This window comes from Heliangelus exortis, chromosome 9 (assembly GCF_036169615.1).
Source record: "Heliangelus exortis chromosome 9, bHelExo1.hap1, whole genome shotgun sequence".
Lineage (NCBI taxonomy): Eukaryota > Metazoa > Chordata > Aves > Apodiformes > Trochilidae > Heliangelus > Heliangelus exortis.
Genome location: NC_092430.1, coordinates 21,929,235 through 21,953,430, shown reverse-complemented (window position 1 = coordinate 21,953,430; position 24,196 = coordinate 21,929,235). Strand labels below are relative to the sequence as shown.

At 41.0% G+C, this 24,196-nt stretch overlaps 1 protein-coding gene and 1 long non-coding RNA gene across 3 annotated transcripts; one reads left to right on the top strand and one right to left on the bottom strand.

The window, feature by feature from the left end:
- Window positions 1-745: 745 nt before the first annotated feature.
- LOC139800027 (uncharacterized) lies at window positions 746-13,499 on the bottom strand. The gene is made up of 4 exons (XR_011727550.1): window positions 12,354-13,499; window positions 5,901-6,013; window positions 2,452-2,770; window positions 746-1,369 (listed from the first exon to the last, which is right to left on the bottom strand). It is a non-coding gene; the product is annotated as an uncharacterized lncRNA (long non-coding RNA).
- On the top strand, window positions 5,158-23,198 carry SEC62 (SEC62 homolog, preprotein translocation factor). Of its 2 annotated transcripts, none has more exons than XM_071752699.1 (8): window positions 5,158-5,283; window positions 13,496-13,604; window positions 14,003-14,108; window positions 16,648-16,852; window positions 18,161-18,253; window positions 20,245-20,305; window positions 21,076-21,195; window positions 21,744-23,198. In XM_071752699.1, the coding sequence occupies exons 1-8, from the start codon at window positions 5,248-5,250 to the stop codon at window positions 22,208-22,210; spliced, it is 1,197 nt and encodes a 398-aa protein (XP_071608800.1). In that variant the 5' UTR covers window positions 5,158-5,247; the 3' UTR covers window positions 22,211-23,198. The 2 variants fall into 2 exon arrangements, with proteins under 2 accessions (XP_071608800.1, XP_071608799.1); XM_071752698.1 differs by lacking the exon at window positions 5,158-5,283 and adding an exon at window positions 15,874-16,158 and having other exon boundaries at window positions 13,568-13,604.
- Window positions 23,199-24,196: the final 998 nt, after the last annotated feature.

Below are 24,196 nucleotides of genomic sequence, written 5' to 3'. Positions count from 1 at the left end.
TCTGCCCTAATGACTGCTGCATGTGATGATGATGGGGAATATGGATTCATACAGATAGAAACAGATAATTCTCTGCTCAATTCCTCAAGTGAAAACTTTGTTAAAAACTCCATGAATATACAACAATTAGGCAGAATTCCCACCTGGTCCAAGTCACACAGTCATTCTAATCAAGCATTTGAAAGCAGGACCACACCACCAGTTATTTTATAAAACTTTGTGTTCTACAAACTTAAACAATTGTGAATCCTCCACAAAACAGTTTTCAGAATATTAATGTATCATTAGAGGGGGAAAGAGAAAAGATAATAAATTCCAGATTTTAAAATCACCTCTATTTCTTAAACTAAACAGAAATGTGTCTTATTTCAGACCTTCCAAATACCCTAATATTGATTTGCTGTGTAGAGCCTGGAGTCACATTCAGCATCAACACTTTACAGAGAAGCACCCAAAACTAGATACAGCTCTTGTTTTGGTACCTTGCTTTGACAGTGGCATAATAAATGTCCTACCTAAGCCCTTCATTAATTACTGGAAAATAACAGGTCAGCTCTATGAAGCTGGGTATTCATCAGGGTTCTGCTGCCTGTGAAGCTTGGTTTTGACTAAGCCCTTCATGCTATTATAAATAGCTACACTGCTATTGTGATGTCACTGTGATTAGAATTGATGTTATAGTAAGGGAAAAAACTCATCTTTCTACGTTTCTTTGGGTTTGGGATTTTTTTGAGGGGGGGCTGCTTTCTGCCTTTGCATTTGTATCTCTCCTTTCTTCTCCTTTGCTCCTCCTGTCACTGATATTGAGGCCACAAGAATTATTCTTTTGACTTGGCTTCTATGGAGTTCTTTCCTTTGTCCCACTGCCAAGTTTACCAAAGTTTGTGTTCTTCCAGACAGACATTAGTTCTGCCACTATTCACCTGTTCTTCCTGAACCAGCAATTTCCCTGTTGATGAGGATACAAAGTTTTTTTTACCTAGACTTCAGAGAAGAGGAGCCTATTGTCCATGTTGTATAGAGAATGATAAATATTTTTTCCTACAGTACAAGAAATATATGAATAGATGCTTTGCTCTCCCAAAATTTAAAACCACACATACGTGGCACCTGTGTGTGTGTGTGTGAATTACTGAAATAAAAATCAATCAGAACAGCAAACAGAAAAAACACTGCTGGCCAAGGGGAAAAAAGAAAGCATCAAGCCAATCTGGTTTTCATTTTTGCTGATTACCTTTCAGCTACAGGGTTCCAACAGCTCTGGTAGAGAGGAAGGATGCTCAGCCTGTGATTCATGGGCCTCCAGCAGTCTGTAAACAGTCTGCAGTGCAAGACATTCTGCAAAGCAATTGCTGGCTCCTGGTTGAATCTGTTAATTGGAGAGAAGTAAAGTCAAGAATCACATTTTTATATAACAAATATTTTTAACTCAAAACCTTGCAGCCATAATAGTGAGTTTATGAGTTTATAAAACAATAACAATTAGTTTTTCCTATGCTGTCCTTAATACTACCATTCTTCTTTCCTCCTGCCACTGCCAAAAAATACAGTGATAAAACCAAGTCTTTAATTTTTTTAATTTTATTTTGTTCCCCAAAACCTCCTTCAAAAAAACATAGATGTATTTTTCACTCAACATAGTTAGAGGTCCAGGTGTATCCTCAATGTCTCCAGCATGGAGCAGCAGATTGACACTGGTCTTTAGGAAGAGCTACAAGCCCTTCCACATCAGGAGAAGTGTGCTTATTAGGATACACCAGTTATTGCTAAAATGAAACAAAGTTTAAAAAAAAAAAAAATGAAACAAGTTCTGTTCTTGCAATGAACAAAACTGGTATTTGAAACAGTGGTAACTAATTACAGAAGGACCAGAATCAGGGGAAATTAATTTTTACTTTTTCAGCTTGGTTTTTTGTACATTATATGTATCAAATCATTCTGAGTTGTATAGAAATTAAAAGGATCCTGCAAAAGTGGAAGTATTTAAGCAGCTTCTTAGTGAAAGATAATGCTGGAGATCTGTCTGATGAATCTTTGTTGTTCTGCTGGATTAAAAGCTAAGTGGCTAACTAAGAATTTATAAGCTTCTGAGATGGAAGTGACTCAGGATATGTCTACACTGGAGTGTGCTTCTGAGTTATGACTCATGTGTTTGTGGGTGGCTTTTAGCTCAACCTGCCTTGGAAGTCTGTGTTGCTGTACTGTGCAGGGCCCATATTCCTCATATTTTGATCCCATATTGAGTGCTAATGAAATGCTGTTGGTTTGGTTTCAGTTGGAAAAGGAAACCACTCCTCTTGCATGCAATATCCTTCACAACAGCATTTTAAGTGGTCACGATTTGGAAACCCTACTTTTGGAGGGGTTTGGAAACCCAGTTGGCCCTGAGGGAGCTAAGACTTTACTGCATGGTCCTGAAACGCTCCTTTTTCAGCTGACACAGACACTGACCTTAAATGCAATCAGTTTCAACCTGTGCTTCCACTCCTTGGCTTTCCTGAGATTCTGCCACTTCCTTCTCTCCTGTTCTCCCACTGCTCTGATGGCTACAAATAAGCTTGTCCCATCTAAGACTCAGTTTTGGCAGGAAGTTCACCACCCAGTGCCTCACACTGGAGGACATGTGTCCTGGACAACTTCCATCCCTTGGTCCTTTCCATACATCTGCTTGGAGTGACCAGTTTGTTCCAATCTGCTGTGACATGCCCAGCTGTCTTGGGAAGAGTTTCCATAAGTTAGTGTTTCTCAAGCTTTGGATGAATTAAAAGGTCTGTGGAAAAAAGAAAAAAAAAAAAAGAAAAAAAAAGGAAAAAAAAAAAAAAGAAAAAAAGAAAGAAGAAAAAAAGGAAAAAAAAAAAAGAAAAAAGAAAAAAAAGGAAAAAAAAAAGAATGGAAAAAAAAAGAAAAAAATAAAAAATAAAAAAATAATACAGATTAAGCAGAAATCCAGTAATCCAGTGTGTGGTTCCAAACAGCCTCTTCCACATAGCTTGGAGGAGTTTCTCAGCTGAAGTTGTGCCTGTGCAGTCACAGCAGAGAGGCTCTGAGCTATGCTGTGCTAAAACCCTTACTGCAGGCATTGTGTATTATTAGCAAACCCTAAGTTACAGATGGCTAAAACTTCTTCTACAAGAAAACCTCCATTTCAGAGGTGCTTTTATGTTTCTTTAAGTTGAGCAGTGAAATAACTGTTACACAATGCCTGCCAACCTAAACATGTATCTTCTGAATAAATGCAGTTTGGTTACTTTCACCAAGGCTTTGTTTTATTGTAACCATTCAAACTTTAATTCCCTACACCTACGATCTTATATTTTCAATTATATTTTTATATTTAATTTACTCTGCAGTCAGTCAGCTTAATTTATAACCACTATAGATTTTCTGCCCAGCAACAGCAAAACAAAACAGTCAAAAGAAAGAGACATAGTAATAGAAAACAAAACCCAAAACCAAGCAAAAAACCCCAAAACCCAACAAAAACTGTCATGGTAACTCAAGGGTAAATATGCTGTTGGAAACAATTTTATATTTTTAATTACCTAGTTTTCAATCTAAGGGGTTCCAAAAGCATAGGAACAGGAAAGGGCAACAAGACAACACAATACAGCACTACAGATACTTTTCCATCCCTATGTGCCAGGGTGTGGTTAGGAAACATGGAGCCAGGATAAACCACTGTAAGGCTTTACTAACTTTCATGACCTCATAGCAAAAGCATGCGGAACAACTCCTGGCAAAAGGCCAGCTTGCTTTATATAGGTTACTTCCTAAATCTAATTTGTAGGTACATGAGAAGGCCCAAGCAATCAGAGTGTATTTAAAAGAGGGTAACAACTAACAAATCCCTCCTGCATCAAGCATCCCCAGGGCCTACCATACTCTTCAGGAGCATCCAAACTTACAGATTTTTACTGCCAAACAGCACCTTTATTCCAGCAGGCTGGGTTTGCTTTTCAGACACCCAATGACCTCCCTGTGGGTCCCAGCATCAAGCATCTCCAAGGCCTACCATACTCTTTGGGAGTATCAAAACTTTTTTACAGATTTTTACTGCCAAACAGCACCTTTATTCCAGCAGGCTGGGTTTGCTCTTCAGACACCCGGTGACCTCCCTGTGGGTCCCAGCCCCGCTGAGGAGAGGCCCCGGGCACTGCTGGGTGGGCCCTGACCTGCAGGCCCAGCTCCCTGCCATGGAGGTGTGCCAAGAGGCCTCGGGGTGCTGAGAGGCCTCAGCACCTTTTTGGATGCTTCTGAGCTCTGCCAGGCCTGGGCACATCATCCTCCCCTGCTCTCTCCCTCAGGGAGTAACCAGGGTGCTGCAGCGGGGCCTGAGATGGTGGCAGAGCTCAGCCCGGCACCTCAGGACTGGGGTGGGGATGCTCCGAGCCAGCTGTCTCTCACTGCCCTAACTAACGTTTTAAAGCCTTTTTGGTTTAAATATATTGTTTCTGTTGAATACTGGGTGGAACAGGTATTGATAAATGCACCATTTTAGTGTAAGGTGTTAGTAACTGCTCACAGTGAACTCATTTTTAAGTTACTCTTGCACAGTGAGCTGTAGTTTCAGACAGGAAACGCTGCAAGAAGAAAAATTTAAACTCGTTCGATGCTATATTCATTTAAGCTAAGACTAAATTAGGAATTTCCCTCTACTCAGAAGAATTTTTTCTGTCAATTCTATGTAGTTACATTCACTGGATGGCTTTGCAAATCGTGACATTTAAAAGAAAAGATGTTGTGGTACAGCCAAGTGCCTGCTGTGTAGATATCTACTTCCTTTGTGAGAAACCTGTCCCGGGTGTAGTCAGAGCTGGTGGACAGCCAGCACCCTGGGGTACTGGTACCCAGAGCCAGGAGCACACGCTGAGTACAAAAGCACTTAGGACATGTTAAGCTCGTCCATATGAATCCAGATGATTAATTTTTACCACCTGCATAACTCTGGAGTAGCGCTGTCCTGCGCCCTACTCCCTTCAGCGCGAGTTGATGCGGCTGAAGCCATCCCGGGGCGGGCCGAGGTGTTGGGGCGGATCGTGGGGCCGGGTCGGACCGAGGTTTTGGGGCGGATCGTGGGGCCGGGGCGGGCTGAGGGGCCGGGGCGTTCCGGAGCCTCCTCGGCCTCTGAGGCGCTGAGGGGGCGCGGCCGCTCCGCCCCCGTCGGTTCCCGCCGCCTCTCGCGAGGCCGCCGCACACCCTCCCCCCCCTTCCCGTCCCACGTCACCGGCGGAGCTAGACGGGGACAACATGGCGGAGCGGCGGAGGCACAGGAAGAGGATCCAGGTATCCGAGCCTCTCCCTTCCTCCCTGCCCGTCCCGCCACCCTTCCCCAGGCCGCAACTCCCTCTCCCCGTTCCTCAGGGCGGCCCCACCCTGCCGGGTGTCCCGGCTGCCCCTCACTGGGTCTCTCCCCCTCTGGTTCTGCGGCCTCCCCGACCCGTGCTGTTGCGAGGAGGCGGCAGCAACAGCGCCCGGTACCGTGTGCCCGGTACCTTGTGCCCGGGCGGCCCGGGGGGAACCGGCGGTGAGGGAAGCGCCCTCGCCGTGGGGTCAGCGCCTCAGCGGAGCTCGGTAATATCCCGGGCTGGCAGCATGGGGACACAGGTTTTTCCTCAGAATTTTCTGGTAAATTCGTAAACCTTAGGAAATAACGAGAAAACCCGGAGCCCGGAGAAGCGCGGGTGGGAGCGTTTCGGGGGGTACCGCGGGTTCTGTCCTCCCCGGCGCATCCGCGGATCTGAGGGGCATCCGCCGGGCACCCCCTTATCCCTGGGCACCCCTTTATCTGCCCTCCCGGTGCCTCCACATCGTCTGCCTCGGTGACCCGAGATTCCCAGAGCTGTAACAGATTTCCAGCTGTTAACTGGTTTTTAATCGCCGTGTTATTCTTAGGATCTCACCCGTTCCCAGTGTCGAACAATAGCTGAATGTGGTGTAACAACACTCCAAATACCCAGGCGAGCAGCTGTCCCAGCCAGGAGCTGACACTCGGCTGGTCTGATCCCGCTGGTTCCTAAGAAAAAAAGACACGGGACAGATGGTATGAGTATCTTTAAAAAAAACAAAACAAACCAAAAAAACCAAACGTGCCCCGGCCAGGAAATGTTGAGGTGAGGAAAGGAAATTTGGTCTTAGAAAACATAAACAAAACAACCCCGTCTAAAAATAGACGTAATCAGCTTTGAGATCATGTTAAAATGTAGTGATGATTATATGGTGTCACCTAAAGGCAAAGGGGAGGCTGCTTGGGTGGTTTTCACTGAGATTCAGGAGTTCTCAATGTATCCCCTCAGCAGTGAGTGTTACAGAGGTTTTTCATGTACCTTTTGAGCACAGTTGCAGCATCAGTTTCCATAATGCCTCTAACTGTTAGGTATTATTAACTCTAAGCCAAAATAGTGTTTGTTTGGGATTTATTGCTTTGCTGTAAGTACAGATAACATTCACAGAGAAGTCACAGCCATTCAACAATGTACACTTTTTATGTCATCCTTATGCTTGGTTGCCCTCTCTGCTTTCCCTCCCTTCCCAGCCCACTTTCCCTTCCCCCTGAGAATTTGGAGATGTGCCTGTGCTTGTATTGTTTCCTTTTTTCCCCTTTAATTGAAGTTACTGGGGCAGGGGTTGGGTGGGGGGAATGCAATTATCATTATTTACAAATAATCATAAAACATTCCAGAATTATTCTTGTTTCATAATTGTTACGGATTGTCCCTTTCTAAAGATGACAGCAGCCCTATAAAGCATCAAACCCAAATTAAATGTAATTCAGTGTTTTTTATAATACCCAAGGCTGTGGTCTTGCAAGGACTTAAGCACATGCTTAATTTTCAGCCTGTTAGCAGTAAGAGTATTTCCCAGATTGTTAGTAACTAAATCGATGTCTGGGTGTTAACAGTAAAGGTTGAAGACTGTGGCCTAAATTTGTGATATAATTATGCAGAGAAATGTGTATTGCATCTTAGTGTGTTTCCCAGTGTGTGTCAGCAACAATGGGAAGACAAGACAGTGAACAAAGAATACTGTTGAAAGCCCAAAGGGTGTTCTTAATTGGTCAGTGAATAAAACCACATCTATTTTTCTTGGTAGTTGGTTTTGGTGGGGGTTTTAAAAAATCTTTTTGAACTTTATTGGCATAGTTGCAGTATGATCATCATATTCAGGATACTGCTGCAAGTTTCTTTTGTTAAAATGAAGCGTGGGATTTTTGTTTGTAGGTGCTTCAAATGCTTTAGAGGTGTGTGCTTATTTTAGGGTGATGTGTACCCCTTAATAAAGAGACTGTCATACTGTATGCAAGTACCTTGTTTGAATACCCCACTATCATTAAGTAGAGCTGGATTTCTTGACAAGAGATCTTTAGAGGAGGCAGTGTTTGTAGCTCGGGAAAAGACTGGTGGAACACTTCAGTTTCAAATACTTTGTCTATAGAACCTGGGTTCTGAATAATTTTTATTGGATTTTATGTCAGCCATCAAGGTTGGAATCATGGTGGTTGGGTCAGCCAGCTGCACATGAGATGAGACAAGAAAAAGGTCTTGATGAAACAGTTCAAAGTTCTGTCAAGCCTGCTGTCTGTGTTTGCCATCCAAAGGAAGTGGTGGCAGGAAGGATGTGTTTTGTAGAATACATTTGCCTAAAGACACATTGCCCAATCTGCATTGCATGGAGCTTAGAGGCTGGCAACAAGCTGGAAGTGGTGGAAGTTGCAGAAATCTTGACTTCAGAAGTTTGAAGAAAGGCGTTTTACGAGGTAAAGTTTTCAGAGTGTCATTCCTGACAGTAATTTAACTGTAATTAACACGGAGATTACCTCAGTGAGGAGAGGCTGCCCTGCAGGATGAAGATTGCTTGAGCCAGTGGGCTCCCACATGGTTCAAATTTCTGAGCTCAAGAATGCGTGCTGTGTATAAAGGACGTACTAAAAGAAAGTCAACATATGTTGTCTAATGGCTAGTTTGGTATTTTTTGCTCCCAGATACACCTCAAAGAGACTGAATACCTGTCACTCCAGCAGCCTGATCAAAGCTGTGTCATTTCTTGGAAAAAAATACAGTTCCATGTATATCCTGAAATGCTTTCTTCAGCACAAAATCCTCAGAGTTGGTTATTTTGACTGGCATTCAGCTGGGTAACACGTGGCACTCTGTTGGCAGGTCTGCAATTGCACTGTTAAGGAGGCATTAAGTTTTAATGACATTGGCAGGATTCCATTGTGCATGGTTTTTATTCTGCCCATGTGAAGTTTTGTTTATCTTTGTGCCGGGATTAACAGCGCTCCCATCGCACCTCAGTGCTGTGTCCTCTGCTCCAGAAATGTTAATGCATATAAATACTGCTCTTAGGAATAGAGAAAACAGTCCTTAGGCAAATGTCTCACTACAGATTGATGGCTGAGTTGGCATCGATGCCATGCATGTGCCATTAATGGCATGTGCTTTTCTTGTTGACTTTTAGTTTCCTCTTGAATTACTGGATTTGGGTGGATCCTGGTTAAAGACACCTGCCAGCCAGTATTAACTGGCCTGGCCTACAGCTTCTTGATTTGGTCAGGAAAGGAAAAGTGGAAGGAAAATGTGTGGAAGTAAAATGTGTAACAGCTGCATTGCTGCTTTCTGTGTTCCATTTTTTTTTTTTTTTTTTTTTGCCACTTGAGTATGGGAAGGGTCTTCAGAAACATCAATGCAATGGTTTTACAGTGATGCAGATTTTAAGCCAGCTTGACTGTTTGATTTTCTCATTAATTCCAGGAAAGCTGAGTAGGATGATAACAAAGGAGAATGGCAGAATAACTTATTTGAAAGTGAGTGGTATCAGGTGATAGAGGAGGAAGAAACAAAGACTGGGGGAGGGAACGCAGAAAAATAGGCATTGAAAGGAGCAGCCCCAGTTGTCATCAAAACAAGAATTGCTGTCTTTTGAAAATCTGCTACATTTTTGAAGATGGGAAGGGAGGAAGTTGAAAAAACTGGCCTAGGGTTAGTAGAGGGCTGAAGCTGGCATGCTATGGCTTCAACATATCCTGTAAATTGTTCCTTTGAAATGTCTTCTAAAACTCTATGTTCAGAGCTTTTGCTCATAAAATTAAAAAAAAATAGTGATGGCTGAAAAGAAAGAAGAAAACAAGTGCTTCTGTTTTTATAAGAAATGTCTTGGGCAAAAAAGCAATCTGTAATCTGTTTCTGTAAAGAAAAGTTAATGTCTTGTGGCCAGCATACAGCCACAGTAATCCAGAAGAACTGGTTTTTCTGCATGACTCTGCCACAGTTTCTTTAAGAGACCTCCCAGCAATCCATGTAGTAGTGGTCATCAGTGCAAGATCTGGACAACTTCTTATTTAGTAGTTGCTGGAGAAAATATAGATGGAGTCCTAAGACTATCAAATCATGGTAATTTGTGTGCTTTTTCTGTCCTACTGCACCTCAATTGAATTTAGGCAAAGTTTAAATGCTTCAGCAGAATAGATGAGGAGTACCCACTCCCCTGCCACCACATATCTTTTTATTTAAGGGTCTGAGAGTCAACAGGGAAGGGTAAAAGATAATCTTGCAGTTCAGCCTAAGCTTTGATGTGCTCAGACCATCTTCAGAGAAGGCAATGCTAATGTGATGTCCATATGAGGACAGGTGTGAGGAATGGAATGTGGCCCTGTGTGATTTTTGACTTAGGCTCTTAGCTTGAAAATCAGGCTTCACGTGGCCAATGCACTTAAATTTCTTCTTTTCCTTGTCTGAAAACTATAAAATATTAGTCTTCAGAAGTCTTCTGTGAGAGGTGGTGTTCTGAAAATCTTCAGTGCTCAGATGTAAGAGCAAGGAAATAAACTAGATACTCATTTTACTGAAATGAAACAATTCTGAGGACCTCTTTAAAACAGAGGAGCATAATCCTTGTGTTTGTCTGCACGTGCAATAACTTGTCTGGTTAGTGATAGTCATTATTTAACTCTCCTTTAATTTCCCAGAGCCCTTGTTTACATTACAGTGTTGTGGAAGGAAATCCTGTCTTGGATTGGAGCTGTCTTCTCACAACTGTGAGGCAAAGGGGAAAGAAAATGTACTATATTTCAGACTACAAATATGCTTTGGACTGTAGACATCTATTGAATGGTTCCAGGAGTAGGAGAACCTGAGTAAGTCAAACCCAGGTAGAGATAGAAGGGAAAAGGATGCTCGTGGGCACACTAACTTTAATAGCTGAGGTCAGATGTTTTTATTTTTAATGTATTTTTACATTAACAATGTAAACAAAATGATTTACATTGTTTTAATTTTAATGTATGGGCCTCTGCAGTCCCAGATGGAGCTTGGATTAACTGGGAACTGCATCAGTGTGCTGAAAGCTGTTCAGAATGCACTGTGCTATACTTCTGTCTGGGAAATAATGGTAAAAAATTATTTGATATGGGTTTTCCTTTAATTTCAGTAGGCCTGGAAGGTCTCTGAGTTTGAAAATCTCAGCATTGTTTCATGAATTCACATAGTGCAGACTTTTTGTAGGAATAATTCTCAAGGATTGGTAAAAAATTAAATTGTCAGTGAATTTCTAGTAAGTGGTTAGGCTGATCACTGCTTTTCCTGTCTTGTAGATGGAGTTTTTCTGTCTTGATAAATAACAAATAGGGTTTTACTTTTAGTAGCACTCTTCCACTGTTTCAAAATTATGTGGAATCATAAATCTCTTAAGTTTTTATGCATTTTTCAATATATAAAATTAAAGTAGGCCTAAGTTGCTCAAAATCTAGAGCAGAGGTATTTGGAAGCTTGACACTCCTATATTTTATTAACTAAAATCAGTTTAATCATAGAATTTTAATTGACAGGATATTCTAAAGCATTCTAGAAATACATTGCCTAAGTTTTTACTTTAATCTTTTCATCTTTCCTATAAAAACAAACTTTAACTATCAGGAAGTTACCATATGCTTCCTAAGGTCGTGTCATCTTTTTTTAAAGCTTTGTAACTTGTGGAGAACTATCCCTTGATTCACCTGTATAATCTCTTTCTAAATGTGCAAGGAGGCTTCAGTGCCTGGTGTTTGGATATTTTTACAACTGAACATAGAGATCAGTTGATATGCATCTTGAAAAAAGTTGTGCTCAGGTTATCAAAATTTTCAGTGTTCTTGTTGGTTTCACTTTAAGATTAAATGTAATATTATTTTCTGTCTTCATCTGTTTTAATATTTTAACAGAAGCCTGGCTCTGCAAGTAAAGGGATGAAAATAGGGTGAAAAATGAGGATTACACTTCAGGGGAGTCTTCCTCTGGATGAGCTCAGTTAAACTGTGGCAGTCTCTGTCACAGGGAAGCCTTTTTTTGTTTGGAATATCATGAAACTGTCCCACGGAAAAGGACAAAGCAATAGATAGCAAGGAGCAATAAGTAAAAAAAAATAAATCTCCTGGTGCCAGGCACTGCCTGTGTAGCACTTCACATGACCTGAATCATAAATATTTTAGGAAGAAAAAAAATAGCAGAAGAATTAAGATCAGTGTGAATATCCAGAGCTTCTCTGATTGTTCCAGCGTCTGTGCTGGGAAAAACAATTTCCCTGTGAACTCTTGCTCCAGGCTTAATTTGCTGGTAGGAAATACTACACAAGTGGTATTTTGAAACACAGTTGCTGCATGTGTAGTCATCAGTCTCCATGGTACCTTTGCCTGTGTGCCATGTGGTAACTGTGGTACACATTCCCTCATTTTCTTTAGCTGCATTGTTACTCATTTTGTTGCTATTAAACCAAATCTGGGAGCCAAACTTGGCAGCATCACCAGTGGTTGACAATTACTGTTCAACTGTACCATATAAGGGGACATGAAACCACAGCATATAAATTATGTGCATGCACTGACAGTGAATAGTTTCCTGGGACTTATCTGATGTTTTAGACAGATTTTTAAAATGTAAAAAAAAAAAGGATTGAGCACAGAGGAGGAGTTAATGTGATCTGTATGAGGACTCTTAGGATTGTCTGGCTTTATTTGGGGAACATGTTTTTGAAACTGTCTGACTGGTGAGTGGGGGAGCATATTTCTGCATGCATGTGGAGAGTTTAGACTTAAGTTTCTCAGTAATCTCAGAACTAACAAACTATGCAGTTTTTTTGTCATTTGGATATCTTTTAAGATTCTCCTCACACAGGAAAAGCAACAGTCTCCTCTAGAAGAACTCACTAACTGGTTGATTTTGAAAGTTAGCTGTGCAAACTGCTGAATATTAACAATATTTATTAATAATATTTTTATTCTGGTGTAACAACATCTGTTTGACCTTGCATTTCCACCTCACATGCTGCTTGGGATGTGATTATGCATCTAAAAGCAGTAATGGAGGTTGTGTGTATTTACTGACCTTTAGAAATGTTGTGTCTTCAACAAAGATCTTTGAATTCCATGTACTCCTGTTTTGTGGCTTCTGTAATCTTTATTTTGTTGGCCAGCATGAGGCAAATAGATACAGGAAAGGTTCTGCCAGTCTTTAAAGATGTCCTCGTGTTTCCCTGGTGTTGATCTACAAGAAGCAGAGGGATATGGAGAGTGAAATCTTACTTACTAAACCAGCTCTTTCAGAAAGGAATTTTGAGGAAGTTTGCACAAGTCAGTGTAATATGCCAATTGTTTGCTTCAGATAGGTTTTTGTGAAGCAGGAACTGGGCTGTTGGGAGGTATCCCTGCCCATGCAAGGGGATTGGGTGATCTTTAAGGTCCCTTCTGACCCAAACCATTCTATGATCCTATGATCTTCCTTTCCTGCTTACAAACATCAGTTCTTAATTTTACATGACTGGAAATGCCCATCTCCAGCCTTCTGTCTGTCTGAAATATCTCTGAATTCTGCCACCTCTCTGCAAGTTGTAAATGTACTGAATTTATGAATGTGTGCAGACTGAGGGCTCCCTTTCCCTCAAATGTCTGTTCTGTTGTTCGTGTGCTTTATCCTGACCTTCCTAATCTCTAGGTTGGAAGAATCTCCTCAGTGGTACTCAAGGTTTCAATATTTTTGTTGTCATGCACTGAAGTTTTCAAGCAAGTTCTTTCAACTTATTTTCAACATGATTTTCTCCTCTTTGACATGAAATTCAAGCTGCTTCATATTCTGTCCAGACACCTGTGTTGCTCTCATTTCATACGTATTGATTCCTCACTCTGGTTTTTCCTTGCTCTCAGCTTCACAACTGGTTTCATCCCAGCTTCTGTGCCTTAGGCAGCTTTCCAGGTGCCCAGTGCTTCCCTCTTAGTTCACTTTATTTACAGAGTTTGTACTCTTTACCTTCAGATCCTCTTACTTAAGAATTCTTGCTTTTTCGTTTTATGTAGACAGAAAGTGCTTGGAAAAAATTATTTGACCTGTTTTCACCTCTTGTGCATTTTATTTGTTATTTATATGTTGCCATAAAATAACAAGGACTTTGCAGCCTCTGATTTTTGAGCCCAAAGGAGTTGAGTTTTCTCACGTGTTAAACCTGTATTAATGTTGGACTTTTCCTGTTGCAGGAGGTTGGTGAACCATTCAAAGAAGAGAAGGCTGTTGCTAAATACTTACGTTTCAACTGTCCAACAAAATCCACCAACATGATGGGTCACCGAGTTGATTATTTTATTGGTAGGGTTACTTTTAATCTGAGAATTAAATTTTCTTCTAACGTGGTACCGGGGGGGTGGGGGAGCACAGGCAAGGGGGAGACTGTTTTATTTTTATTATTTGTGCCTCAATAATAAGTATTGAGCTCACTGTTTGGCTTTGAAAACTTATTTAGGCATTAGATAGCCATAAAATGAATCTTATCAGCCTGAAGTAGAGGCAGTAAACTTTTTGCTGTGTGATTTCATAGTTGTCAAGAGTAATGTATTTCAGAATAGTAGCTAGGCTTACTTGTAAAGACTGAAAGGATGTGGAACATCACCAGAACTGACTGGTTGGTGTGGTTGAGGGGATGCAGACTATATTTTTTAATAAATATCATTATTTTAATGCATTTTTAATTCTGTTTTTCCCTCTAGCCTCAAAAGCTGTGGATTGCCTCCTGGATTCTAAATGGGCAAAGGCAAAGAAAGGAGAAGAGGCTTTATTTACAACCCGGGAGTCTGTAGTTGATTACTGCAACAGGTATGACCTGGCCTAATTCATCAGGTTTATAGTTGCCAAGATGTCTTAGTTATTTAGGAACCAATTTCACTTAGGCTTCATGCATTCTAAAGCAGTTGTGGTTGCATGTAAAAATAATGTTTGTATTTTTATTGCTGCCTTTGTGGGTGTCACACCAGAAATGGAAGCAATGTGGTTTCATCTTTATTCTCTCAACTCTCTCATGCTTTCATTATGCTGCTTGGAGGCAGCAAAATGAACAAAAGGATTTTCCTGTATTTTCAAGTTATTTGCAGTGCGTAGGATCAGAGCTCTCAAATCTCTCTGCCATGGTGGCAGAGTTTGGACTTAGAGGTTCAATTTCTGCCTCTCCAATGATGTCTCCCTGCTGCAGTCTGCTCCAAGCACTTTGTGTAGGTGAATGGCATATTCTGACTGTACCTCATTTGGGGCAGACCCACAGGGTAAAGGGGACTGCCTACACTTGCAGAACTCTGCAAAAGCTCCTTAGAAATTAAGATTATGGGTAATATTTAGTAATTTCTTCTGGCCTCTTTTATATAGCCATCCAGCAAGGTGAGATTCTTCCCCCAGTTCCAGGGCTGAGGCAGGATTGATTCTGTGTTTGAACTTTAATACTTGTTTTAGCATAAAGCATTAGTTTAATGCAATCAGGAAAATAAATCTTCCCTTCCAGTTTTTTGGACTGTGTTAGAAGCCTGTGTGTTTGTTCTTCAGTTACTAAAGCATCAGATGAGATAGCAGTTGCTTAAGTCCTGCAGCTCCAACAGTGTGAAGAGTGCCTGTTGAGTGTGCAAAGAAAAACAGTTTGACCCTCTGTCCTCTGGCACTGATGTTTATCATCAGCATCATTTTGTGCCCTGATGTTCAGCACCACAGCATCTCTACAATTTGGTTTCTCTTGCTCACTTCTCTGTTGCTGGTAATGCCAAGGCCACCTTTGGTCACTGAAGCTTCTTTCAGAGTTTTAAACATTTGCAGTGTCTACTTCCTTTGCCTTTTGGAAGGAAAGGAACAACATCAATACAAATCTAGTCCCTTCAGTGTAAGTGACTGCTTAGACTCTTATTCATATTAAAAACAAGTACCTGAACTCTCTTGGTGTGGCTATTCCTTGTTTTACCTGTCCTGTCAAACAAAACAAGTATCAGATCCTGCTCCTCCATCACATGTCAATTCCACCCATCAGTTGCATATTTCAAACAAGTTATGAACTGAATTCCTAATGCTGCTGCAATATATAAGGTCTGCTGGTACACTTCCACATTCATTTATATTCTGTAAGTTTTCTTCAGGGGGGTTTTATTCAGAAATAAGCTCCATCCATAATGCTTTGGTCAGCAGATCTGTAGAGGGTTAACCAGTTGGGAATCAGCAAGCTGTGTGGGCTTGGTCAGTGAAGTGAAGGTCTGTCCTGCTTCAGAGCCTGGCTGTTGGCTGCACAGATACCCTGGCTGCATGCTCTGAGCAGTAGCCTGTGCACAGTCCCATCTTTTTATATTTCACCAGAGGCAGAGGTGGCTCCTGCAGTGAAAGAGCTGTCCTGCAGGAGACCTGTCCTGTGGGCTGCTCAGTACCTGAGTGCCCTCAACTTCCAACTGAGAAGAGGAGTAGTTTCTCCCAGACAAGTGATTTTCTTTTGCTAGAAAGAGAATCCATGTAAACAGTTGTCTGAAGGAAGCTTTTTTAATACCTGAAACAACTCTGCTTTATAGTCAGCATGCACCTAAGTTTAATTGCTGGAATGACTTCTTTCTCTCTTCAGCGAATTTTCCTAATTTAACAATCAGTCCAGCGTAAGGATTTGGTCTGCAGCAAGAGAGGAAAGAACTCAAGGACAAATCAAATCAATTTGATTTTTGGTGTGAATGTGTGTTGGGATTTCACACCCTGCTGCTTCCTCCCAGTCTGAAGAGCAGTGTTCTGTACTGCTCTGCCTCTCCGAGTTTGGCGCTCATCCTTCCAAGGACGTTACTTGTTGGTGACAGCCTTAAGGCTCCCAAATGCCACTGCCTGGTGCCCTGCTGGCCATAAATACACTTGCTGTAAGGTATGTTTGCATCTGACATGACTGGGATGTTTGCCTGTGTCCCACAGATCCAACAGGGTGACTTTATTCATCGTGCACCAAGGAACTTCACAAGCCCTGTGTCCACTTCCTTGTTTTTCCTACGAAATGCAGTGACCTGAACTTGCAAATATTGTTTGGGGTTGCATTAGTGAGAGAACTGAATTGACCCAGTGGCTTTCTGCACCTTAAATCTTGTGTATTTATGTCTATGCAAAATGCTGCCACAGAAAAGTCTTGAGTTTTACCCAGTTTTGAACAGATGAACAAAAAAAAAAGCAAAGCAGGAGGTGATAATTAGGTCTGGCGTATTTAGTTGTAAATAGAGCAGATGATGGTGACCTCTGTCTTTCAGTCATGCTGTTCATAGTTATATTAGATAGATAATCTTGAATGGTATCTAATAACAATGTAAATGTTATTTTGGCAGACATGCTTAAGTGTATCATTAAACTTTTTTTTCATTTTAAGACTCCTGAAAAAACAATTCTTTCATCGAGCATTGAAAGTGATGAAAATGAAACCTGACAAAGATACAAAGAAAGAAAAGGAAAAAGGAAAGGCTGAGAGTGGGAAAGAAGAGGAGAAAAAGAGCAAGAAGGAAAGTGGCAAAGATGAAAAATCTAAGAAGGAGAAAGAAAAGAAAAAAGATGGTGAAAAAGATGAGTGTAAAAAGGTAAGTGCTGTCTGTAAGAGAAGAGACAAACCTGTAACAGAGAATACATCAACTGTTGTGATTACATTGACTTAAAAATATACTTGGTTGTTGTAAATCATGACATACCTTTTCTAGCCTGTACCTCATCATGGCCAAGTTAATCACAAACTGATTCTCTTCAGCTGCAGCACCAACAATGCTTTGTGCAAATGTACCTTAGCACAGGGTGCCACATGTGGTGGGACCTCACACCTCAAACCTGCAGCTGCATGTGGGAAACAAAAACAATTTTGCTGTGTTTGGTAATAAGAATGTTTGGAATGTAGTATTTGGTACTTGGTGCTTGTAGATTGCTCTGTAAAGCGAGCTGTTTCTGGGGGTGACAGCTCTCTTAACTCATCTGCAGAATATTTCACTGTTTTCACTGACTTGTGATTTACTTTCTAGAGCAGACTGTTCCTTTCTAAGTTTGTATACGTATCTTTTAATTTCCTGATTTTTTTATTAGCAGAATAGAATTCCTAAATCAAAATGCTAAGAATCTGTGGAACAAACTTGATGAGGGGATGTATTATATTCCAGTTAGCAGGGCAGTGCTGAAGTTATTCCAGATGCTCCTAAGTGAAATGATGACACATGGAGTGAGAGGCACAGTCTGTGTTCAAAGGTCTGGAGTTCAGAATAAAGCTACATGGCTAATAAAAGAATTGCAAACAAAACAACCTTTTAGCTGGCATTCTAAAAATAGAAGCCAATGTACCTCTTCAGGTACATTAAATGCTGATTATGAAAGTTATGTTGTCCTCCAATTCTCTGTCATCTGGAGTGTTACATTATTAAATGTGATGTTAATTTTTAAACTAGTTGTTTGTTGAACTGATAGTTTAGTGGTTATGTAAGCCAGTGCATAGAAAGCTATTTTCAAACAAAAAAATAAGCAAAGAGAAGGAAACAGGAAACAGAGAGGAAGCACAAGATCCAGAAAGAGATGGAGGATAGAGAAGAAACAGTCAGAAGCTGATTTTGAATCATGCAGACTTCCTATTAATGTCAGCAGAGCTTTGCTCTGCATTTGAAGACAAGGTTATCCTGAAGTCAGTATAGTCCTTAGACACTAAAATATAATATCTCTTTCCTTACAATTTTTCTTTATTTTTGAGGTACTCAGGTGGTAATAAACAAGAACAGGAACAAGTAACACATCTTTACTTTTAAAAAAAAGTAAAGTGAATGTGATCTTAAGTTTGTGAGAAGTTATTAGACTCAAAATAATAGAAATTTAAATCCTCGGGGTTTTTAATATCTCTGATTTGCATTTGTCCTCAGGATGAGACCCCAGGAACACCCAAGAAAAAGGAAACTAAGAGGAAATTCAAACTTGAGCCACACGAAGACCAACTTTTCTTGGATGGAAATGAAGTAAGATTTATGGGTACTTTCTGTTAGTGACAATGTACTGTTGTCAGATAATAGGTTAATTTACTCTATTTCATCAAACTCTTTCATGACATGTTGAAAGAAAAATTAATGGCAATGTAACAGCTGATCTTGAAACATTAGATTTTTTTTAATACTTGCAGCAAGTGAGCTGGAGATAAATATAGGACAGTAATTAAAAAAATCTAAGAGAAAACTTAATTCCCCAGTAGTTACATGTTAATGGCCATGGGACAAACTGTGCTCAGGGTGCAGGGGGTGCTGGAGCTGCCAAATTCTCCACACTCAGAGGTGTTTGAGACCAGACTGGGTAAAGCCCTGAGTGACCTGGGCTGTCCTCACAGCAAACCCCACTTTGAAGATCACTCTACTGGAATCTTCCTGAACATTCTTGTGCACCTTTGGGTATAAAACCTACATGGCAGTGACTGCTGTAAATAAATCACTTGGAAATGTTCTTCCTTGATGTATCTTTGCTGTTCTCAGTTCTCTCACCACCTGCCTTGCTCTGTTTCATCCCACCTCCTATAGAACCCACCTAACTCTGATCCTGTTGCCTCTCATATGCAGTAACCAGGATGGCAAGCAGCAGGACTCTGCAGTATAACAGGACTTACTTCTTGTCTTCACATCATTGACTTTTTTTTATTAATGAGCTGACATTTTTTAAGGACTTCAATGCCCAAGATCTTTCTTTAGTAGCTAATTTAGAAACAGTCCTTCTGTATTTACATTAGAGCTGGTTTTTTCCCTTTTCTTCACTGTTTTGCACTTGCAGTCACTGAATATTCCACTGTCTTACTGCCCAGTCACCAGTCATGGGCTTCAGTTTGTTTGGGCTCACTGAACAGTTGACTTACAGCAAAGTTATGCCTGGCTATAGTCTATTACCAAACCCTGTGACAAGAAGAATATTAAATATTTCTTATTGCATCACACTGTATTACTGCCTCTTGGGTGTCTTCCTGGTACTTCCTGGAAGATAATAACTCCTGATACTTATGCAGTGCTTCGAGGTTTGCTGGCTTCTAGTAACCAGCAGCTTCTTTTCAGAAGTAGCAGTAGCTAAGATTCAAGCTTTTTAGTTTGGTAAGAAAGAAGAAACAAAATGTATATTTTTTGTTCAGACAGTTCTGCACCATACTGAGGAGCTTTTGGGTTTAAGTAAGGCTGAGCAAGTCTGATTCAAATGGATCCACAGTTCTCAGGCAAACATTTGGTGGAGCATTGCAACTGCAGAAGTTTAGATAAGAGTGTGCTCTGGAACAGAGGGTACAGTTATACTTATCTGAGGTCATCAAATGGGACTTAAGCTGAATTGAGCATTTCAGCTGTTTGCTTTGTTCCATGTGTTCAGTCTGTTTCTTTGTCTTAAGGGCATCGCTCCAAAGCCACAAGTATTTTTTTTGTTTCCACGTGGTGGACCTGAGACATTTTTTCTTTACAAAGTTTTTTTGCTTCATGCTGACCATGAATTAAGAACAATAAAAATGAATCTTGATCTAGTGGTATTTCTGAATCTTTTATTTTCCCATCAGTTCTGCAGATTGTTTTCCCCAGAGTTTTACATCACCTGTAAGTTACTTGGGGTTCAGCTTCTTTCATGAAGTAATTATTTTGAGAGATCCAGCCTGATCCAGCCTTCCACTTTTTCTTACACAGTGTGGAAACCCCTTCCCTTCCTCCTCTCCTCCCAGCTGGAAGCCTCCAGCATGCCAGGCTCTGAGTGCTGTCCTGCCTCAGCAGCAGGATCAGCTCCTGCCACGAGGCTGAGGTTACCAGCCCAAGTGTGGGCACACAGCCATGCAGCCCCAGGACACTCTGGCTCCTTGGGCTCTTACTGGCACAAACCTGTTTCAAGGCCTGTTCAAAGCACCAAGTGTGACAGCATGGCAGTAAACATTTGGGTGAGGGAATAAATTAAAATTAGAGATCTTGTTTTCCAAGTGTAAAGGTGATTATTTCTGTTGCAGGTGTATGTGTGGATCTATGACCCTGTTCACTTTAAAACTTTTGCCATGGGACTTGTACTTGGTAAGTAAGGGGTAGATATTGGTGAGCACATCACAGATGTAAGCACAGGATCAACCAGCACACTTGTAATCAGGAAAGGTTTTTCCCAACAAAGTTTTGCTCTTCAGTTTCAGCACGATTTTATACCAGTCATCTAGCTCAGGATGGAGGGGCTACATGTTTTTGAACCAAATAAAACCAAACCTGAAACATGCAAATGTCTCAACTTGCACAGGTTTGCAAGCTGGTTGTTTGTGTTGCTTTAAGCTAACGAGTAAGTTGTCCAATAGGCAAATGCAGTGGGTTACATAAAAATGTGAAAGGAATTCTTTCATATCATGACTGACAGCTTTCTGACCCTCAAACTTGTATTTGTGTAGGATAAGCTTCATCAGTTCATTATTTTTTTAATGTAAATTAATTTTGATGCTAACTGACTTCAGTGGGCTAACAGCTCACTGTACTGCTGGTCTAGCACCCTTGACCCCTTCCAGCTTCCCTGCCCCCAGAGAAACACCTTTCCTGCTCCCTTGGGGCCCTTTTCAGGTCTTTGACCAGTCCCTGGGGCCAGGCTGATCTCCACCCAGCTCCCTGTGCCTGTGTCCTGCTGCAGTGGTTACAGGCAGCTCCCTGCTCACCTCTTGGCTGCTGCCCTCTCCGCAGAGGTTCGCTCTTCAACTCCGCTCAGTTGGCCAAGCAGCAGCTCAGCATTTGAGTAACTGAGAAGCCTTTATACACCTACCAGGAAAACAAAGTCATGGTTCTCATGCTTTTCTTCTCTTCCCATTTAGTGATTGCTGTTATAGCAGCCACTCTCTTCCCCCTCTGGCCCGCAGAGATGCGTGTTGGTGTTTATTACCTCAGCGTAGGTGCAGGCTGTTTTGTCGCCAGTATTCTCCTTCTGGCCGTCGGTAAGTGTCTGTCATTGTCACCTTAGCAGCTTATCTGAAAGGGCAGAGACACAGCCTGCTTCTGAAATGTTGCCTCCTGAAGGAGGCAGCTGGTAGCAGTACCCAGGCTGATCCCCTGTCTGTATTTCCCTCCTGGCCACCGGGTGTCAGAGTTGTGCTGCAGAAAGAAAGCGAGTTCAAGCTCTGCTAGAGTGGAGATTCGGTTACTGCCTCCTTTAGAAAAAACAATAAAAAAGGCAACACCCCCCCAACAACTGGACATAAGAACAGATTCACTAGTGGGAATGGTGTAACAAGGATTTTAAGGCTTTCTTGGGTTTGTATTTCTTCAGTTGAAGGGATTAAGAGTGAAAGGATAAGATATAAGGTTAATGGGGTGGGGGAGATGGGCTGAGAACAAAGTGTTCCGCAGTGCTGCTGCAGAACAAGGGATTTTTTTCCCCCCAGGGTCATCTCTGTCCCTGACTTTGGGTGGGTGTTAGTGGTGGGGAATAGTTGTACAGTGTGGATGTTCACCACAACTCCTCACATTTTCCTTTTCTATACAGCTCGCTGCATCCTCTTCCTTATTATCTGGCTGATCACTGGAGGAAGGCATCACTTCTGGTTCCTGCCAAATCTTACAGCAGACGTGGGGTTCATTGACTCCTTCAGGCCCCTGTACACACACGAATACAAAGGACCAAAAGCAGACTCAAAGAAAGAGGAAAAATCAGAATCCAAAAAGCAGCAAAAATACGACAGCGAGGAGAAATCGGATAGCGAGAAGAAGGAAGAAGAGGATGGGAAAACAGAAGCAACCAGGAACTTGGGAACAGAGGGCTCGGGAGGAGAGCGACATTCAGACACTGACAGTGACAGGCGTGAAGATGACAGGTCCCAGCACAGTAGTGGAAATGGCAACGACTTTGAAATGATCACAAAAGAGGAACTGGAACAGCAAACAGATGAAGGAGATTGTGAAGAAGAAGAGGAGGAAGATAGGGAAAGTAGGCCTTCTCATGAAAAATCATAAACTCACTGTGGTTCTGGGACTAAGGATGTGCAGATGGTTGGATTTTCTTTGTTGGCTGATCACCAAAACATAGATCATACAGTAGCATCTTTGTTTGCTGAAACATAAGTGTTACCAAACAGTTTTATATCTAGTTCCTTCATTTTATTTTTTTTTTTTAACCATTAACTTGATTACTTGGTACTATGTTAATCATTAATATCCATTGACGGAAGTTTTATCAATCTGACAGGTTTTGTACTGATTGATAGATTGCCCAGATTGTCCTCCAACACACTGAAAAAAAACCCATAGTTTTCTGGTACTTGCATAACTGGTCAATTTAGCTTCTGAAACTTGCTTTTATAAAACAGGTAAAAGTTGAATGACCAATCCTCAGATTATTCCTAGTTATACTCATTTGATAGCTAGTTAAGTAAGGCCCTTCTTAGCCCACAGCTTTCTTGATATTTTTCTTGATTTTCAAAAAGATTGTGAAAACTTTCCTAGGAGAAATAGTTTTAGCAGAAGTATTTTGCTGAAAATATAAAAAGCTGGTAGTGCTGAATTTGGCTGCAGTGTTATCTGTGTCTCCAGACTGTGTGCCAGCAACTGAGGAAATCCAAACTGGGTTTGTACATCTGGTTTAGAGAAAGATGTCATCTCCAGCAGGTGAAGGAAACAGCACCCTTTGGAAATTAATGGCTGTTTTCTTTCTTCTGCTCCATCATAATTAAAAAAATAATTAATGTATTCTGTACATAATTTACAAATAAAGCAAACCATTTACTTTAACTGCTACTTATTATTTAGAGATTTGATCCAGCATTCAGTTTGTATTATTAAAGCCATTTTGTGGTGTATCTTTCAGAGAAATGCAAGTCAAGAGGACCTCACAGAATCTTTGTGTATGATTGGTAGCTGTTCCACCAGAGCTTTAGTTTTGTGCCAACATTCCATGTATTTGAGTATGAGTAAATTGATCTTTATTAAATGAAAGCAAACAACACAGCTGTATGTATGCCTTAATGTTAAGACTTTCTATATTCTGGAACTGGAATACTTTTTAAACTGAAGAGGCAGAAGAGTATTAATGTGTTCAGAAACATGGGTAACCCAAAGCTCCTATGAAGTGACCATTAATAACTTGTTTATAAATACCTTGGAGTAGTTTGTGCAGTTTCTCTTCGGGCGTTTGGAGGATGTACCTTATGTTTTGGTTAACTGCACGCTGAGGAAGCTGAGACTTGGTGGCATTCCTCTAGAGAAATTTAACAGTAACTATCAATATTACAGTCTCCTAAACCCACTCAGAGAAGATAAGGGTAAGCTTGACTTTTTATTAACTGACTTAAGAGAACTTTTTTTCCCTGTCCTAAATCGCTTTCCCTTCCAGCGTCGGCATTTTGGATGAAGATAACTAATTTTTCAGATTATGCAAAAATATATACATCATTATGGGTGTGTTGATAAACAATTCATTGATATGGTGTATTTGCTTCTTAAATCTCCTGAGTATTTACTTCATCATGAAGCAGATAAATTGGATCAGTTTTTATTAATATAGCAAAAAATTAAAGGACCCATTACTCAAACGGATTGACTCCTGGACACTTGTGTGTTGTCACTGATTGAAACAGCAATAACAAAGTCCTGTTGCTGCCTTCAGTACCTTACTGAGGTAGGAATTATGTGATGGTGAAGCATCCTGCCCCAACAGCTGCCTTTTCACTCACTTCAGCAGATTTTCTTAACTACGTAGATATTATAGGATTCATACGGATACAAATTGTTCATTTAGGCCTGAAATCAATAGCAGATGGAGTTCCCAGAGGATCACACAGAAGGAAGGCAGATGAAAAATAAGAGAATGTCTCAGTTCCTCAGTCAGCACTGAAATTACACTTGAACCAGGACTTCCTTTTCTTAGGCCAGAAGAAAGGCTGACAGAAGCCTCTACCTTATGTAAACATTAAATATAGAGATGTGGAGAACACACCTCTCTGG

Coding starts and splice junctions, on each gene's coding strand:
- SEC62 (XM_071752699.1), top strand. CDS start 5,248: ATGGCGGAGCGGCGGAGGCACAGGAAGAGGATCCAG. Junction 5,284..13,495: donor GGCACAGGAAGAGGATCCAG/GTATCCGAGCCT, acceptor TTCCTGTTGCAG/GAGGTTGGTGAACCATTCAA. Junction 21,196..21,743: donor TATTCTCCTTCTGGCCGTCG/GTAAGTGTCTGT, acceptor TTTTCTATACAG/CTCGCTGCATCCTCTTCCTT.